The sequence below is a fragment of the Pagrus major genome, chromosome 16 (genome assembly GCF_040436345.1).
Source record: "Pagrus major chromosome 16, Pma_NU_1.0".
Lineage (NCBI taxonomy): Eukaryota > Metazoa > Chordata > Actinopteri > Spariformes > Sparidae > Pagrus > Pagrus major.
The window spans coordinates 16,182,380-16,200,897 of record NC_133230.1 but is presented as its reverse complement, the minus strand read 5'-3'; the positions used below and the strand labels follow the sequence as shown (position 1 = coordinate 16,200,897).

Genomic DNA, 18,518 nt, shown 5'->3' with positions numbered 1-18,518 from the left:
TCTATAACCATTTTCACGTTTCGCCTTTATAATTTCATATCATACATTATATTGCATATTACAGATCAAACAGATGCTGCATTAATTAGGCTATAAATCAGTCAAGAAATAGCCAAATAATGGTGCCACAGGTCAGTCTGAACCAGAATACTGCTTATTCTGCTCTGTTTCCTACAATTAAAAGCTCCAATCACCGCCCACCAGGTCCTGCCTCCCCCTCTTAACTTCACATACCCCCTCCCCTCTATACTCCAGGCGCAGTCAGGAGCCTCATTGCGACAGTGAAAGACGAGATAAGCCACTCTGGGAATGGGACCACAAATCAGAAGCAAGAAGAACTTTGCCTTCTTTCGGATCTTCCCTCTCCGTAGACAACTTTTCATCCAAAGGGAATAAACTTTTCCACCGAGCAGAAGAAGGAACAGGTGTAAGAGAATCACAAATGGGATAAAGTGCTGGTATTTGTTTTTTTCTTTCCTTCCCTTCCCCTCCCCCTTTAAGTTTTTATTTTAAAGCATTTAAAGGCTGAAGGTTGAGACTGGAGGCTGTTGGGAGCTTTTATGACAGTGAGGTGTGGAGATCCTGCAGTTCACACAGGCTCTACCCCAGAATAAAGCACCGGAAGTCTTTTGTTAGAGAGGTTTGTAAAGGTGCGTCTCTGGGGCCCTGGTGTATGGCGCTGAAAGGTGTCGGGGCAGGCAGAGAGCTTTACTGGTTTCCATCTGAGCGACGATGGCAAAGTGGTTCAAGGAGTTCCCCATCAATCTGAAGAACGGTACCGACAGGATCCGCTCAGCCTCCGAGTCAGGCTCGCAACCCAGAGCCAGTAAACCCGGGCTAGTGGCCAGCATTGGTACCAAAACATCTGGCTCCAAAGCGAGCCATCGCAAGAACTCCTCCAGTGACAGCACAGGAGGAGGAGGTGGAGGAGGAGGAGGTGGAGGAGTCGGGTCTCTCCTCTCCGGGAGAAACCGCAAGAACTCAGCCACAGAGGTGAGTAGAAACGGTGTGAGCGCCCCGAAAGATGGGAAAGTTTGGGACAGCCTGCTGTCAGGGAAGAGCCGCAAGATCTCCAGAGCAGAGCCGGTGGTTGAGGAGCAGCAGCAGCAGCAGCAGCAGCAGCAGCAGCAGCAGCAGCACAGACCTCTGAAGAGCTCTCCATCCGCCAACTCCTACATCAGCAGGCTGATCAGGGTGGACAAACAGGACAAAAGCCCCAACTTCAACTGCAGCACCGTCACCAGTCCGGTCCCGGTACCTGAAGCTGAGAAACCGGCCCAGTGCAAGACTGAGACTGTGAGTAGATGCAGACCTGTCATGATCATGTGTGTTGGAGGCGCTGAGGCCAGAAGACTGTGGAGCCAGATATTAAACTTCAGTTAATCATCTTTTAAAACCTGGTTTTATGATTGATATCATCTGATTTAGGCAGATTTGTTTCCTTATGCACAGTGCTGCAGAGTACTTTTACTCAAGTACTGCACTTAAGTACAATTTTGAGTATTTTCATGTAACGCTACATTCATTTTTAATACATTTTTAGAAGAAAAAAAATGAATGTATGTACATTTATCTGACAGCTTTAACTTTTCAGATTATTTATTACTCCGTCAAACTGTATTTTAAATGAGCTTTACCTCAGTCAGGTACATTGTTAAATCACTGCTCACATGTTATGACGCCAGCAGACACCAGTTGTACACCAATACTGTACTTCAGCACACTTTTAGGTACTTGTACTGTACTTGAGTGTTTACTTGTCAGATGAAGATGTTACATAGCCTAATAAATAATTGAAGGACCTATTCTGCCAAGCAGTATAGGCTATATAAAGTAATTAGTTTTACCTCAGTCTAAAAACATTTTAAATCACTGCTTGTTACACCAGCAAACATCAGTAATGAAATGTAACTAAGTACATTTGCTCAAATACTGTACTTCAGTACAACTTTTAGGTACTTAACTTGAGTATTTCCATTTTCTGCCTTTCAGATAGAAATATTATACTTTTTATCCGACTACTTTACTTTATTCGACAGCTGAAGTTACTGGTGATGTTTGGACTGATACAAAATATAATCAACTAATGAATTATGATGTATTATTAGATGAACATGCCTCGCTGTATATGAAGTTATTAAAATGAGCTCTATCTTTAGTACGCAGCAACGTAATTATAATTTAATAATAAAAACTGTCACGCTTATTCCGGATGATCGTGAATCGCAATCTCAATATCTGTCAAAAATAATCCCAGTATGACCATTTTGTTCAGCCCTGAATGGGATTTATAATCTCATCTAATAATAATAATGTGATGACAGTAATCATTCTGTCACCTTGTCAAGTACTTTTACTTACGATATCTCAGCAGCCAACATTATATCGGTGTTACTAAATAGCATTCCCACGGTGTGACTTTGCTGCTTTTATAAGTTGAACCTTTGCTGATTGATCTTTGCTGCTGTGACGTGTGAAGTTGGACAGAACTAATCTAATCTGGCAGCTTCCTCAGCGGTGCGACACCTTCTGCTCCGGCAGAAACAACACGTAGTGTCATCAATACTGTTCACAATGGAGCAGCAGTGACCCAGTCCGAGCTCTGAAAATTGATATTACTGTTCCGCTCTCTCCCTCCCTCCCCCTTTGTCTCCACTCTGCCCATTGTGTCCACTCCTCCCAGTCTGTCTTTCTATCTCTCTGTCTCTTCCCCTCCACCCCTCGCCCTTACACCCACCTTCCTCTCCTGTGTGCAGTGCGGCTCAGTATCCCCCCTTCTCTCACCCTCCTCCCTCCTCGTCCCACTCTTTCACTACATTCAGGCCCCCCTGGTGAAGGCTATCATGTTATAAAAAGCATCGTGTTATATGACACTCAGGCGCTAACCCAAGTCCCCCTCCAGCTCGGCTTTGAAAAAAAAAAAAAAAAGGGAGAAAGATAGAGAAGTAGTGATAGTGGAGAGATGGCGAGGAAAGTGACGGATGAAAGAGAGGGAGAATGAAATGGAGGTTTTGTATTTCAGGACGGGAGAAAATCCCCTTTTCTTGATCTCAAACTCGTGTTTGCAGAAGATATTGTGTGTTTAATGTCTTCCTCTTAGTTTCTCTGTTGATAAGGTGTGATGTGCTGCACTGTAAGGAAAATGTGTGTGAGTGTATCTGTGTTGTAGTCTGTCAAGCGTCTGCTGCTTCATTCAAGCGCCAACGAATGCCAACATTTCTCTGGCAAGGGAACACAACTGGAAGTGATTGTAGAGAGACGACTTCATTGTACTGCCTACTTGTTGTCTCTGGGCCAGAGGCTTGTAAATTAAACAAGAAATGATATGGCACTGATAAGGTGACAAGACAATCAGGCGTGACAAGTACAAGGTTGTTAACAGAGATATGAATGTGTGAAGACAATGGGCTTTGGTTGTCAGGTACTCTTCAGACGAGCTGGAGCCTGATTTGTAGTTTATTGCAGTTAGTTTAGCATCTTTTTATTGCTAGCTTTGTTTGCCAGAAGTGAATATCTTTGGGTTTTAGTCTCTTTGATTTGAGTTTTTCACTTTTTTCGGACATTATTTAGACCGAACTATGAACTGATTAAAGGACGAGTTCACCCGAAAATGAAAACTGAGTCGTCTTCTCAGCCACACCTGGATGGAAAGACGGGTGAAGTTTCGTAGTCCACGAAAACATTTCTGGAGCTTCACAGCAAAACAGCATCGCAGCGTTCTGCTAAACAACTGAAGTAGATGGGGGCTTGTTTTAAAATGTTATAAAACAACCGAAAAATAACATCGAAGGGCTCCTTACAGCTCGTCCGGGGTAATCCAGGTCTACAGAAGCTGGGAGCTCCCAAATTGATTTGAAAAGACGTTATTTACATCCTCAAGGTGTGGTCATGGTCATGGTCGTGCAGCCACAGTCAAAACTTCAGCTTTAAAAAGGGTGTAAAAAAAACATCTGTTCAAATCAATTTGGGATCTAGGGTCTTCCATAGACTTGGATTACACCAGACGAGCAGTATGGAGCCATTTTATTTATTTTCAGTTTGTTTTTTTTACGCTTTAAAACAGGTCCCCATCTACTTCAGTTGTTTAGGAGAATGTTGCAAGACTGTTTTGCTTTGAAGCTCCAGAAATGTTCTGCCGACTACAAAACTTCACCCGACTTTCCATCGGCGTAAGGGTGAATAGAAAACGACTGAATTCTCATTTTTGGGTGAACTTATCCTTTAATCTGTTTGTCGTTTGGTCTAAAAATGTCAGAAACTAGTGACAAACTCTTGAAATTTTCCCAAATGTCCTGAAGAACAGTTTAAGTATTGCATTATGCGTAAAAACATATTGATTTGCCTGCATCTTTTGCTCCAGGTGATCATCCTTGAGGATTACGCAGACCCCTTCGATGCTCAGAAGACCAGAGAGCAGAGGGAGGCGGAGAGGGTCGGGGAGAACGATGGCTACATGGAGCCTTACGATGCTCAGCAGATGATCACGGGTAAGACTTCCATCAGCCTCTGTGTGAACGACAGGATTCCCATTTCCAGTCTCTGAGAGCGTGAACTCGCTCCCCCAGTGCTCTCTGCGCCCCGTGGGGTGGCCATGGCAACTGTGTTGCGTTCGGACAATGGGTGCAGTTTCCTGCTCCTGCTTCCTCTTTCCTGTCTCTGTTTCCTGGTACTATTCTCCAAAAAGGAAGTTGGCCCTCAGTGCCCCCCCCACCACCTCCTCACCACCACCTCCTCTCGGACGCAGCTCCGTGTAACCCCCTATATGGAGCTGTCTGATCATTTATCAAAACTTCCCAGCATCTAGGAAGCCGGGTGCTCCGTCGTCCAATCACATGCTCCCCTGACCTTTCATTCCATCACTCCCATTGTTTGAACTAAAAAGGGTGACACAATAGCCCGCTGCGAAGGTGAAAATGTTTTATTGCGGTGCTCTCTAGTAGAGTTTAGACTTCAGTCGGTGCCCGTGCTACTTCCAGGCCTCCTCAGAGAAGTCTGAAGAGGATGTGATGATGTGACTGAGTCAATTTACGAGGCTTAAATCATACGGAGGAAGTCGGCAAGAGTCTGATGTCACCATGACTCAATAAGCAAGGCCATGAGAGAAGGGCAGGATTATTATTCACACTCTGGGTAGCAGCCGACATCACTTATTAGAGTCAAACTTGATATTTTAGATGAGTGACGTGTCTGTTAATCTTCTCTGATTACCATCCAGAAACAATAACTTTAAAATAACCGTTATCAATAAATGCGCCTTTTTTAAAATTCAGTTATTAATAGTTATTTCACTGTTGACATACTATTAAATACCTTTTAAGCCATTTATTAAAGGGGCTCTGTGTCGTTAAACTAAAAACTAAACTATACTAAGCTGCTGTCGCTCTGTGTTAGTGGAGCAGAGAGAGGCATTAAGACAAGGGACTTTGTTAACAGTGAAGTAACAAACAACTTAAGTTGATTTGACTATAATTTTATCATTTATTGATTAAAAAAGGACAAAAGCCATCACTGTTCATGCACTCAGGGCAGATTTTTTTTATACAGCATTAGGTTGTGAGTAAAAAGCTCTGAATTTAAATCTGTTAAAACAACGCACTTTTTATTTCTTTCTCTGCTTTGTTTATTAGTTTTCACAACAGAAAAAGAAACAGTGTGTATACAAAAGCACAGAGATAAACAATGCACCTTTTGAATCCTCTTTTAATCTTAGCAGATGAGTAGTTAAGTAGTTAAGTAGTTAAGTAGGCCGTCAGGTTGATTATTGTCGATTTCCTTTGCGTTTACAGCCCTGGTTAAAACCACTTTAATTAAATAAGAGTATTTGCTTAGCAACAGACACAACTAATGAATAGGCTAATTAGGCTGCTAACAAAATGATCAAATGAGGTTGTAAAAGGGCCAACAGGTCCGTCATAGACCATTAGTTATGGTGGTACCACTGTCTGATGAGGCACCTTCTTATTAAGTGTTTAAAACTCCCCCTCCCGTCAAAACTGTGTTTTTCTTCTTGTTCCAACAGTTGGAGCTTCACTGTGTAGAGTGATGTCCGTGCAGAGTTTGACAGTGGAAAGCTGTTTTCACATTTATTGCTGAAAGTGTCAATTCTCTCGTGCTCATTAAAAAGGAGATTTGTGACATCACAAATAGTTAAGAAGCCAATCCTGGTTCAATATTCAGTGAAACTGGAAGCCTCCAGTGCACAAACACACTGAGAAGGACGTAGGAGACATCTTGTGTCCCGCAGTTAAACTTGTGAAATGAAAAATATTTACATATTCATATATTTTGAAATTTTGTGTTTAACCACTTATTTCTTCACCAAAATGTATTCACTTACAACGTATTCAGCATTTATTAACGTATTACCAACATTCATAACAGAGGAATTGTCAAATAGAAAAGATCAACACCAACGTATGGTGTTGTCACAACCTGGCAACCCCAAATTTGTTCTTATCATTTACTATTTATTTATTATTTTGATTTAATTTCCTGATTTCTGTCTTTTTGTGATTTATTGTATTTTGTATACACTGTCTGTTGTTTTGAATGTTCTATGGACCTTTTTTGTGTCCTTCATAAAGTCATTATCTTATTATATTAACCTTTGATGAAGCCAGATAGATACAACCTTCAAACCCCTTTTTAAGTGTTGTCTAATTAGAAGTAGTACCTTTAGCACAATACTCTTATAATCTCTTTTAATGTTAAACCCCTTGTTCTCTCCTTGCCAGAGATCAGACGTCGGGGGTCCAAGGACCTGCTGAAGGTGTGCGTGCTGATGGAGGCGGGTGAGGGAACAGTGGAGGAAGGTCAGCCGGCGCCCTTACAGATATACGACGTCCCGTACGAGGGAGGCGGCGACGGCGACAGGACGGCAGCAGTCACACGGCCCGAGCTGGATCCTCGTCCATCCACTGAGTACGAGCTGCCCTGGGAGTGGAAGAAGGAGCACATTGTCAGAACTCTGTCCGGTACGTCAGATGTTTGTTACATACAACTTGAGAATAAGCTTTACACAACTTCTGGGAATATTACATTTATATTTACAGTTTTGCAGAACTAGTAACCAGTGACATTTATGTAACACAGATCCAGCCCTGCTTCTACGCTGCCTTAGATCAATATGAGGTACATTTGTTCAAAAACAGCTCAGGCCCGCTCTCACATTTATATTTCATACGCTGCATAGACCAACAGCATACTGAATAACATCTTGCATGAATCATCAAACTGCTGCCTTCTTATTTTATTTACTCGAGGCTGCAGCAGCCAGTTCAAACACAGCCACAGAGTCAGTTGTTTCTTCACATGTACTCACATCGTCTCTCGTCGCTCCTCTTACCCCAGCACAGTTTGACAGCCCAGAACGCCAAGCCAAAGATGAGACGCTTCACCCAACGCTCACCAGGCAGCCTCAGCATCCGCCAGCCCAGCAGCAGCAGCAGCAGCAGCATCAGCATCTGAGGCAGAAGAGCTGGACGCAGAAGATCCTGAGATCCTCACCTCCGACCCCTGACACCGAGGCCCGCTGTGTCGACCCCTCCCTGCCACTGGAAAAACAGAGGTGAGGAGATGAACCCTGCAAAAATCATCATAGATTCACGTGGTGGGATTTCCCTGTAGATACATAAAACTTTAATAGTTAATACTCAAAATATTTTGAAAGGAATTCAGATGTTTTATATGTCAGAATGTGTCTGCATATGTTTCTTATTCTTACAATAAATCTCGCTCCGGACTTTTAATATACTTCAGAGTTACGTAAGAGTGATGCTCATTTCCAAGAGGTTTTTATATGAGATGAGGTTCTGGCCTTGATCAATAGCAGATGAAGTGTAATCCCCCTGACTCCCACCCTCTGTCTCAGCTGGTACCACGGCTGTGTGACTCGTCAGGAGGCGGAGTTTCAGCTGCAGTCCTGCAGAGAGGCCAGCTTCCTGGTCCGGAACAGCGAGTCGGACAACAGCAAGTACTCCATCGCCCTCAAGTGAGTGTAGCCTGAAAGTGCAACGGCACTGTCTCGAGGGAAGAATATCACTTATTGATCACATACTGATGTGTGTGAAATGATTAAAATGAAATCTGTCTAGTTGTAGGCTCAGCACATGAAAGCTCTCACATTTACCTAACAAACATAAATTAACATTTCTGTATTTATTTACTTTAATTTCTCTTTAAATTTTTATTTCACATCTATTATTTTAGATTTTATTTATTTACATATTCTGTATGATTTTACCTTTGCATTTTCCCTCATGTACCATATTTCCCCACCACAAGCATATTTATTCCTGCTTTCTTTTTGTTTTTTGATTTTTGTTTTTTTTAGCATTTCTTTAGACATTTCTGCTTCAATATGCCAATAAAGGGGTTATCATTCAAAGCTAATCACAGCACAGTAGAGCTGGACCAGGCAGAACAGGGGAAAAAAGAGTTTCTTTTGCATAATGAAGCAGAAATGCAGAAAGAAATGTAAAAATATAGAAATATAGAAACAAAAAGGTTTGTGGAATTTAAAAGGAAGAAATGCTAAAGGGATAAATACATAATAAATAGATGCGTTAAAAAATGTATACATTATTAAATGCAATGGACATAAATAAGGAATTAATAAAGGTCAGTAAATACAGAAGCAATTAAAACAATAATTATGTCTCATTTTATGGATTAATTAATGACTGCATTTATTTCTCATGTTATATCTGGTGCATTTAATGACACATTACTTTATTTATTGAATCATGTATTTATATTTGATTTTTGTCAGTTCTGATCCATAGAAACACATCCCAGTATATATGAATTCATCAGTCTTGTGTCAGCTTTGGATTGTAGGTTTAATTCTTGTCTCTCTTCTCTTCTGTGTGACTCAGGACGAGCCAAGGCTGCGTTCACATCATCGTCGCCCAGACTAAAGAAAACGGCTACACCCTGGACCAGAGCAGCTGCGTGTTTCCCAGCATCCCGGAGGTGGTGCACCACTACTGCACCCAGCGTCTGCCTTTCAACGGCGCCGAGCACATGACCCTGCTGCACCCAGTGCCTCGCATCCACTGACTCCACCCGGGGCCGAGCTTAGGTATACAAAACAAGCACACCTCTGGACCAACATGGACATAAATGTTTCCAAAAACCACCTCACCTCTGATCAATGTGTACTTCTACTGCTCAGTCTCCCATCATAACTTGGCTGTATGACCCTGCCTCATGTGCTATTTTTTTATGAATCTAATTGGATCATCAGAACATGTTTGCAGCTAACTCTGTGTCTCACTTCTTCTGTCTTTATTTTACTTTGATGTGCAGCTGATGCAAAACACCTCAGCTGCTGTTTTGCATGTGAACAAGGGGGAAAGCAAGGTGCTGACGATGAGGCACTTTTAATGATTAAATGTGACTTTGAGTTGGTTTGGGACCAGGACTCCTGCACAGATGTACTGTTTTAATTATCCAGTGATGCCACACATGATATTTTTGGTATTGCTGCCACGTGGAATTTATTATGAAGCAGAAAGTGCTTTTGATAGAGAGTGAAGCTCATTTGTTCGTGGCGCTCTTTCTCCCTCTGGTGGATGTGCTGGTACACTGCACCAACATGCCAACACACAAAGAACGGCCTTCTTCCCTTGACACTGATGGTTGTTAAAATCCATGCACAGAGCATATCTTATCACTTATCAAGATACGAACAATCATCAGCTTTTTAAGGTTTATGCTCGCAGCATATTTATAATTTATGTTGTTATACTTGTTAGTTGTCTGTAACCACTGTCCCTTGAGGATTTCCTCTGTTTTACTGTGAATGAGGGCGTTGTTTCCACTGTGTTATCTGCACTGTGAAGAGTGAGTGAATCACCCTGATGCAATGCGCTTGAAGTACCATGGATTTAGAAAAGTTAATAGTGCTTTTCATGACAAGAACTGAGACATTTCCTGTTTAGATTTCAGCTAAACAAGCCTGCTCATTCTGGGCAAATATCTGTAAAATTAATCTGCAAAATTGTTGGGATTTCTGCTAAGAAAACATTGTAAAATTGTTGTCTGACAGCAGTCTTTATGGGCTATTAGTGACAATTTGATGTGGAGTAAACAAGAAAAATAGGTCATAGAAAATGTCAGTCTTGTCATAGCCTCTCTCTTTTTAATATTGTTCATTCAGCAGCCCAGTCAGCCAGAATAATTATTGGCAATGTACATTTCTGCAGACACATGTTGAAACTTTGCCTTCCTTTATGTTTCTTTATGTTCAGTTTTAAATTTGACATTGTGGCAACGCTGTGCTTAGTGCATGAGCACAGCATTGTGAAATAGAAAATTCAACTTAAACAAAAGTTGCAACACGAACAAATGTTGAGTCTTAACATTATTAGCTAACAATTATTCTGGCAGTTGGGTTGCTGGGCTGCGTTCAGACCAAGTCATGCTGTTCTCCCTCAGGGTCTAATGCCCCCTGGTGCTAAGAGGCAGAACACCAAATGGAGAAGTGGTAACTTTTATATTCACTCAAGTCTTATCTTTCTTTGTGTACTCTAAATGTAACTCAAACATTCAACGTGACAGGTGTACTCGTAGATTAGAGAAATGCTGGAAATCACTTGGACAGCTCTGATCTCTGACCCTATGTTAGCCAACCAGGTGACAGTAAAATATGGTATAACTAAGGTTACATTTTGTATAATGTTTTTCTTTTAGGAGCTCTGCCATTTAAATGTCTCTTCAAAGATTTAAGGGGGGCCTGTTTGTAGTTTTTGGCAGTGCACGGAAGTTATACGAGGAGACACACCTGCTATATATTTTTCACCGTTGTTCTCTGACATGCGGAGGCCTGTTGCTCAAACATTGTTGAACAGTTTTGAATAAAAGGTCCTGAATCTCAATGCTGCCCATCCTTTGTGAGCTCCTCTGTGATCCCAGTAAATTAATGACGTGAACAGCAAAGTGCGAGGGTGTGTTCGTGTCAGCGATGTGTGCTCGGAGGGGGAAATGATCAAAGCATCGTGCTGTCTCGTCGTCGCCAGAGGAACCGGCCTCTTCACAGATGCTGACATGACTGAATGAGGCTATTTTTGAGCCTAATGAATCTTTTAACTGCGAGAGTTGATTGTGGTTTCAGCAGTTTGGTAATTTGTTTGGAAGTTAAGTTCTCCAATTCGCTAAAAGGGGATGGATTATTAAGACAGGTTAGGGGGTAAAGGTCTAGTGGAGAGATTGAGTTTAGATGGGGATCGTGTTGAGGACAAACATCTTACGTAGCTGCCTGTGTGTAGGTCGAAGGTAAATGCAGCACTAAAATAGACAAAGAGTAAGAGTAGTATCATTACACACCGTGTCAAGGGCGCTTAATGTGAAGGAAAAAAAGAGCAATTGACACCATCCCTCCACCCTTCCCTCCTTTTCTTACGTATCGCTCGCCCCTCTCCTTTACCGTCCTCACCCTGTCGGTGTTATCCGAGGCTGATATCTGTCTGTCACCTGCTTCTCCTTGGCTCTCGGACAGGACACTATCACTGTTTGCCTCTCTTTGGTGCCAAGAGTTTGTGTTTTAATTTATGAAGGCGAGTGACCCGCAGGTTAGATTTCATTACTCTAAAACCAGGGATAACTTTCAGTCTTCTCAGTGTGTTGTGTCGTCTCACGGATTACTGTTTGATGCAGTTGACTGGATGCCGGTGACTCATCAGACGCTTTTGCCTGCCTGAGCAACAAGAAATAAAACCTTTTGTCAGTGGTGGAATAAGTATTAAGACCATTTACCTGAGTGAAAGTACAAATACAACAATCTAAGATTACTCAATTAGATGTAAAAGTCCTGCATTCAGTGTTTTACTTAAAGGATAAGTTCAAACCAAAATAAAAATGTAGTTATTATCCACTCATCCTCTAAACAACTGAAGCAGATGGGGACTTGTTTTAAAATGTAAAAAAACAAACTAAATAAAACATAAAATGGCTCCATGCAGCTCGTTCGGCGTAATCCAAGTCCCAAACTGATAAGAAAAGGCGTTATTTACTTTTTATTCATTTTCTTAATGTACTTTTAAAGCTTAAATCTTCACTGTAGCTACAAAGCTAATCGTGTTAGCGTGCACCCCTCCGATAGTGGACGCACAAGCTCGTCAAGGGTGTAAATTACATGTTTTGAAATCAGTTTGGGATCTCTGCGCTTCTGGAAACTTGGATTATAAACTATTATTATTATAAACTACTTAAGTGTTCAGTAGTTTGATCCATTACTTCCTAACTTGAGGGTACAATAGGGTCGTGAGATACAACCCTGACTCCAAAAGCGCTGAGACGCTGTGTGAAACACAAATAAAACAGAATGCGATCGTTTCCTTTCTCGCATATACTCGATTGAAAGCCGTACAAAGACAATACAGTCTCTCATCGCCTTCATTGATGTTTTAAACACGTTGAGACAGGAACAACAGAAGACCGAGAAAGTTGTGTAAAGCTCCAAAAACACCTGTTTGAAACCTTCCACAGGTAAACAGGTTCATAGGTAACAGGTGATAATATCATATCCTCGAAAGGCTCGGAGGATGTGGCGTGGTTCACTGCTCTATAAAGGATATTATACGGGCTGAGGAACACGCTATAAAACCATTGCAATCTGTTTTCACTAAGCATCCCGACATCTTTCGAATCTGGGATGTAAATCTTGGGATGATTAATGAGGTGGAGAGAATAATAAACAAACACACCCACAAAGTTTCGGTAAACACATTTGTTTTCATTTCTAAGACTTATATTTCACTATTAAAAGCAAAGATTAGAGATAATCTGTGCTTTTATCAGTGAAACACTGGATAGAGTGAACACGTACTTAAATGAAAACCTTGTGGGAAGTTTAGCAGAGGCGTGTGTCTCTGTTGGAGCTGCTAACAAGTCATAAACATCTGAAATGTGACACTGGGCCTTAACTGTTCACTGCTTTTCTGTGAGGGACCACAAAACACAAAGGATAAGCAAGGCTTTAACAATGTGGTGTCTTCTATAAGATTATAATACAGGTAACTACAGCTGTCGGAGTAAAAGTACAACATTTCCCTCAGAGGTACCTTCACTGAGTAAATGTTATTAGTTACTGGCTGATATATCAAAGCATGTTCTTTATGAATTAGGCGTGCCAGGACCTTGTAACTCATATGTCTCCTGACTCCTCTCTGGCAGTGAGCTGCAGCCATAAGGTCTCCCTCCGGTCTTTTATCAAGATGGATTTCACTGAACCTGAGGAAAGCAGCCCTTCTCAAATTCTCCCCAAGAGGCAGCGAGATACACCTGGAAAGGAATTAATCATCGCACAATATAGACCTGGAGCTGCCTCCGCTACTGTATACTTGAATGAATAATTTCATTTCGTTCTCACGCGTGTGCCATCCCGCTCTCATGCAATCGCCGCCCTCTCTCAGCCTTGCATGACAGCCTGACGTGATCGCAGCCCGAATCTGTCTGATGGACGTGGTGGCTTGACATCTGGGTGTCGCTTGACCTGCTCTGTTGGTAACCGAAGTGTTCCTGCCATCCTTATCAGATCCTTCAGGCTGGGTGCCAGTGTCATGGCCTGGCTTTGTGTTGCTCATCTCCTCTCCTCACACAAGGCAGCACCTGCCATGTGGGATCCATCAGCTGAGACTCCGGCCTTTTAGTTGAATCGGCTCACCTGGTAAGGTCAGGCATCCTTTTAGATACTGTTTGAAGGATGTCCTCCAGCTATTGTTTGTCCCCGGTGTGGCTGAAAGGTTGAAATGTGACTGACAATTAAGTAACTGCTCTAGAGCATAACTCATGGAGGATGTCTGTCTCACCCTGGTTTACACCTGAAACACCTCAGTGACAGGCCCATAACTCACTGAGGAAACATCTTGTTACATCCAGAATCACACTGGAATTTCATCGCATTTAATAAGCAGTACGTTTGAAAAGCAGTGTTGAAATGTAACTAAGTACATTTACTCAATTTTGGACTTTACTTTAGTACAATTTTGAGGTACCTGTAATCTACTTGAGTATTTACATCTTCCGAAAAATTATGAATATCAGATCCAGTAATCGGTCGACCCATAGTATACAGAAGAGTATATACATACAAGTACATAAATGTACTTTTGATCCTTGTCTAACTCTACTAATGTCAGACAAAAAACAAACAAACAAACAAACAAACAAACAAACAAACAAACAGTGATTCTGATAATGCTGAATATTGGATCATATAATCGGCCAGGCTGATGTACAGTATCTACTTTTACTTGTATTTTTGATACTGAAGTACAGTTAATATCAGATACTTTATGACTTTTACTCAAGTACAATTAATATGTGTGCCTTTCATGTTCAAGAATTTCTTTACTTTTACTCAAGAGTGACTTTTGGGTACTTTTTTAACAACATTGTTGATAAAACATTGATGGGGCCCTTTTAAATAACAGGCCGATTAGCTTGATATGTAATACAATACAGTATACTGTGGTTAAAAATACATTAACCACGTTTACTCTAGCGGTTTACTTACTTTATTGACACATTTCAGGGGGAAATATTGTACGGCAGCGTAATCCAAGTCCCAAACTGATCTAAAAAGATGTTATTTGCACCCTTTTAAAGCCAAAATCTTCACTTTAGCTACTTAGCCGTAGCACGGACTCCTCCGAAGTGGATGCAGGAGCTCAGCTGTGCAGTAAGTAGTAAGTATGGCTGTCGGATAAATGTAGTGGAGTAGAAGTATAAAACAACAAAGAATGGGAAGTAAACTACAATACCTTCAAACTTTACTTAAGCACAGTACTTGAGTAAATGTAATAAGTTACTGCTTCTTCATGAATAAGAAGAGCCAGAACCTTGTAACCCATATGTCCCCTGAAATAATGCACTTTTGACTCCACCTCTTTGATATCACTTTATCTGACAACCATAGTTACTAGTTACTTTTTGGGTAGATTACATAAAAACACAATTGAGTAGCAAGATCAAAATCCTGCTGGCTAATGAGCCCTCACAACACGCAGTCTGTAGTCGCGGCTGCTTGTCACATTTCAGATAAGGCCTTCTCACACTGCAGTTAGCCCGGGGCTGAGGGGCCTTCTTTGAACCTTCTTAGCCCCGAGCTAACGGAGCTGTTAGCCCCAAGCTCGGAGCAATAACACGACATTCTTCTACGTAAACATCAGTCGCATTTTCCGATGGACATTTAACCCAGGGCCAGTAGAGGTTCAGTGTTAATGGTACACCCCTGGGCTTTGGTTAACCCTGGGTTAATAATGTGTGTGTAAAACGGTAAAAGTTATCTCAGAGTCAACTTGTAGCCCAGGACTGAAGAACTCTTAGCCCTGGGCTTAGAATAAACACAGTGAAATACCCTGCAACTTCCCCAAAGAGGCATTTTCCCCTCTCAGCTTGTTTGGTAGTTTCATTTAAATAAAATAAATAAAAATAAAAGATTTTAGATATGTGTAGAAAGCTTTTGTTTTTCTTCATTTGTCTCCCATTAATCATCTCACCAGCTCTTAGGAATAGGCCCGCTACTTTAGCACTAATGCTTCAGTACTGACAAAGTTATCACAAGGGCTGTTTTTACATAGAACGAGTACATTTAGCCGCAAATGCTTGTGTACTTTCACTTAATTTGACTGCAGGACTTTTACTTACCTCTTCCACCACTGCAGGTATACTATATGTCTGTTATATCGTGTATGTGTTCACTGTATTTGACATGTGGTTTCATGACTTTGGCATTTTAGATAATATAAAACCAGTTGCAAAATGCTCTCCCTTCTCCTTTTCTTTGAGGCGTTCATATTATTTTGTCCACCCTCTTTAGGCCCACACGACCAACAGCTGACCTGTCGATCCCCAACGGTCGTTACAGGTTGTTTGTTTCCCTCCGGGCTGTGAAAGAGTTAACCGTCATGCACACTGTTTTGTTTTGAATTGTTTACCTATCTGCAGGCCGAGCATGTTGAGCTCAAGCGTTCAAACGAGCCAATCAGACGACGCCTTTCGGAGAACACAGTGGGAATGAAAGCAGATAGGGTGAACCCCCGCCCATGAGCCGCTGACTAACCTGGAGTCGGTTTCTTAGTATCACTGAAGGTAAGAAGAGGAGGAGGAGGCGGTTAAGCTCATCAAGCGCTCGGGCACGATTACGCCCAGAAGTGACGAGATCCCCCTGTGATCTGTGATTCAGCTGCTCAGCTATTCGTTCCTTCGTCATATTTCAAAAAGCGCGAGCAGCTGTAAAAGCCAATGAGGTGGAAGAAGACGTGTTGATTTACTGATCTGTGTGTGTGTGTGTGTGTGTGTTGTGTAAGACGCTGAGGGACAGCAAAGTGTGCTAAGAGTCACAGCAGCTCCAACATTCCTCTGTGATTATACCACTGCTTTCCAACTTACATACTTTGCTAATTTACTCCATAAATTGGATTCACTCTTCGCCTTCACCTTCGCCGTCCTTCCTTCATTCACAAACACATGCACGTACGCACACACACACTTTATCACACCCTCTCTCCCTCTCTTCTTCCTCTTCTCCTTCTTCTTCTCCTTCTTCTTCTTCTCCCTCTTTTGAGTTTTCCATACAGATCCAAGTCAAACATCTGGGTCAGCTTATATCCAGTGGAACAAGACTTGCAGGATATTGTTGGCAGGATGTGTGAGCTGGAGCAGTTTACTCTGTGGGAATCCCCAATACACACACACACACACACACACACACAGAGACAGACAAACAGACACACACAAAGCGATGGACGCTTACACACTCAGTTTGCTGACACTGTTTCTCTCTGCGCCGCTCAACTCGATTTCCAGGTGCGGCGACTCATGCCAGACATGTCGATGAGTATTTAAGGGCAAGCACGTGAAACCAAACACGGTGGATAGTTGGTTAAATGCCACGTTTAATATTTTGAAGAATGCATTGGTTATTACCAAAAAGGATTACAAAATAGGCGCAAGAAAGGGGATAAACATACTGTTGAACACTGAGTACATACAATGATATAATAATCTGTAACTTCATACACGTTCACAAATTATTCATGTGCAAGAAATGCTCAAAATTCTAACTTCCTGTCTTTCCAGCGCCTCACTCCGAACTGTCTAACCTGCTGTATTTAAGCTGAGAGAAGAAGAATGAACCCTGGTCTGTCTGTGTGTGAAGTGGCTTTGAGAAAACTAGCTCCGGATCTGCTGTGATATGAGAGAAAACAGTGCCCCGTGCGCTGTGAACCCACAAACTATCTGCCCCTCATGTGTAGTTGTAGTGTTTTACGGATTGCATAAGAGCATCTCCCCTGATTTACAGCTCTGCTCCCCCTCTTCCTCCTCTCTCCCCCTCTCTCTTTTCAACCTCCTCCCTCCCTCTTCTCCCCTCTTGCACTGCTTCAATCCTTCTTCGATGTGTCGCCTCCTTCTTTTGGTTTCTCGTCTGGTTTTACTTCCAGGAAGAAGTCGTTGCAGGCGACGGTGAGGGCGCCCATCAGGATGATGAACTCGGTGAAGTCCACCTCCCCGTCGTTGTTGGCGTCCAAGTCGTTCATCACCTTCTCGACCGCTTCATTATCTTTGGAGCTCTGACAGCGACAGGCGGAGAAAGACAGAAGAGAGGGAGAGATAAGAATGTGTGCTCTGTTATGTGTGTGTGTGTGTGGGCATACATCACTGCACAAGCTCGTCTCAACTTGCGTCTGAGTATGTGAGCGCATACCTTCACATATTTGCAAACGGCATAAGTGTGTCAGCGCACACAACCACCTATTCGCCCCCTTCACTTACCCCTAAGTAAGTCCCCAGCTCCTCTAGTAGCAGCTCCTTCAGCTCGCCCCTGCTCAGCGTGTACTTGTCGCCCTCCTTCCCCGAGTACTTGTGGAAGGTCTTTATGAGCATCTGCATGGCACTCTCCAGGTTGGAACTGGGCTCCTTGGACATGCTGCAAAAGGCATCAGGTCAAAAGGTCAGACTCTGCCACGAAATGCCCGCTCCAGCCCCGACTGCATGTGCGGCCACATGGCAGTCAGAGGGTGAAGCCGCCTCCAAGAGATAGTGATAGTTGTATGGAAGGAACACAGAGAGGAGAGGTTTTCCCATTTCTACACAAGAGGGGTCGAATAACGCTCTGCGTGTAGGGCAGAGGCTATTACTGACCTTAATTTAAGTGGTGTGTTGGCTGTGTATGTGTGACCGTGCTTGGGTTTTACATTTCAGAGGGTTTGGATGGATGGAAAGATGGAGGATAGCTTTTTTTTGTTTTGGAAACAACAATCTTACACACATTGTGTCCGGCATCTTGGAGCTCCTTGTGCTGGACTCGTGGAGAGACTGCGCACACACAGACAGAGATAAGTCACTGTCAATGATGCAGAGTTGGTGGTTAGTGTTGCATATAACAGAAGAGGAACATTGGAGCTGTTTCGCTGACGGGCTATCGCTCTCGTGAGCGGGATCGGTAAAGCATGCAACCGGTGAAAAGGGTTTTCAGTGTAAAACAAGTTCTCTGCTGATCGTGTAACAGCCTT

At 42.5% G+C, this 18,518-nt stretch overlaps 2 protein-coding genes across 2 annotated transcripts; one reads left to right on the top strand and one right to left on the bottom strand.

Moving 5' to 3' along the window:
- The first annotated feature begins 299 nt into the window (after positions 1-299).
- On the top strand, positions 300-10,880 carry LOC141010003 (SH2 domain-containing adapter protein E-like). Its single transcript, XM_073482761.1, has 6 exons — positions 300-1,296; positions 4,361-4,487; positions 6,735-6,974; positions 7,351-7,567; positions 7,871-7,990; positions 8,877-10,880. Exons 1-6 carry the CDS (start codon positions 733-735, stop codon positions 9,058-9,060), a joined length of 1,452 nt encoding a protein of 483 aa, XP_073338862.1. The 5' UTR covers positions 300-732; the 3' UTR covers positions 9,061-10,880.
- Positions 10,881-17,387: 6,507 nt separating this feature from the next.
- s100s (S100 calcium binding protein S) lies at positions 17,388-18,288 on the bottom strand. Its single transcript, XM_073483153.1, has 3 exons — positions 18,275-18,288; positions 17,779-17,932; positions 17,388-17,576 (listed from the first exon to the last, which is right to left on the bottom strand). The coding sequence occupies exons 1-3, from the start codon at positions 18,286-18,288 to the stop codon at positions 17,388-17,390; spliced, it is 357 nt and encodes a 118-aa protein (XP_073339254.1).
- Positions 18,289-18,518: the final 230 nt, after the last annotated feature.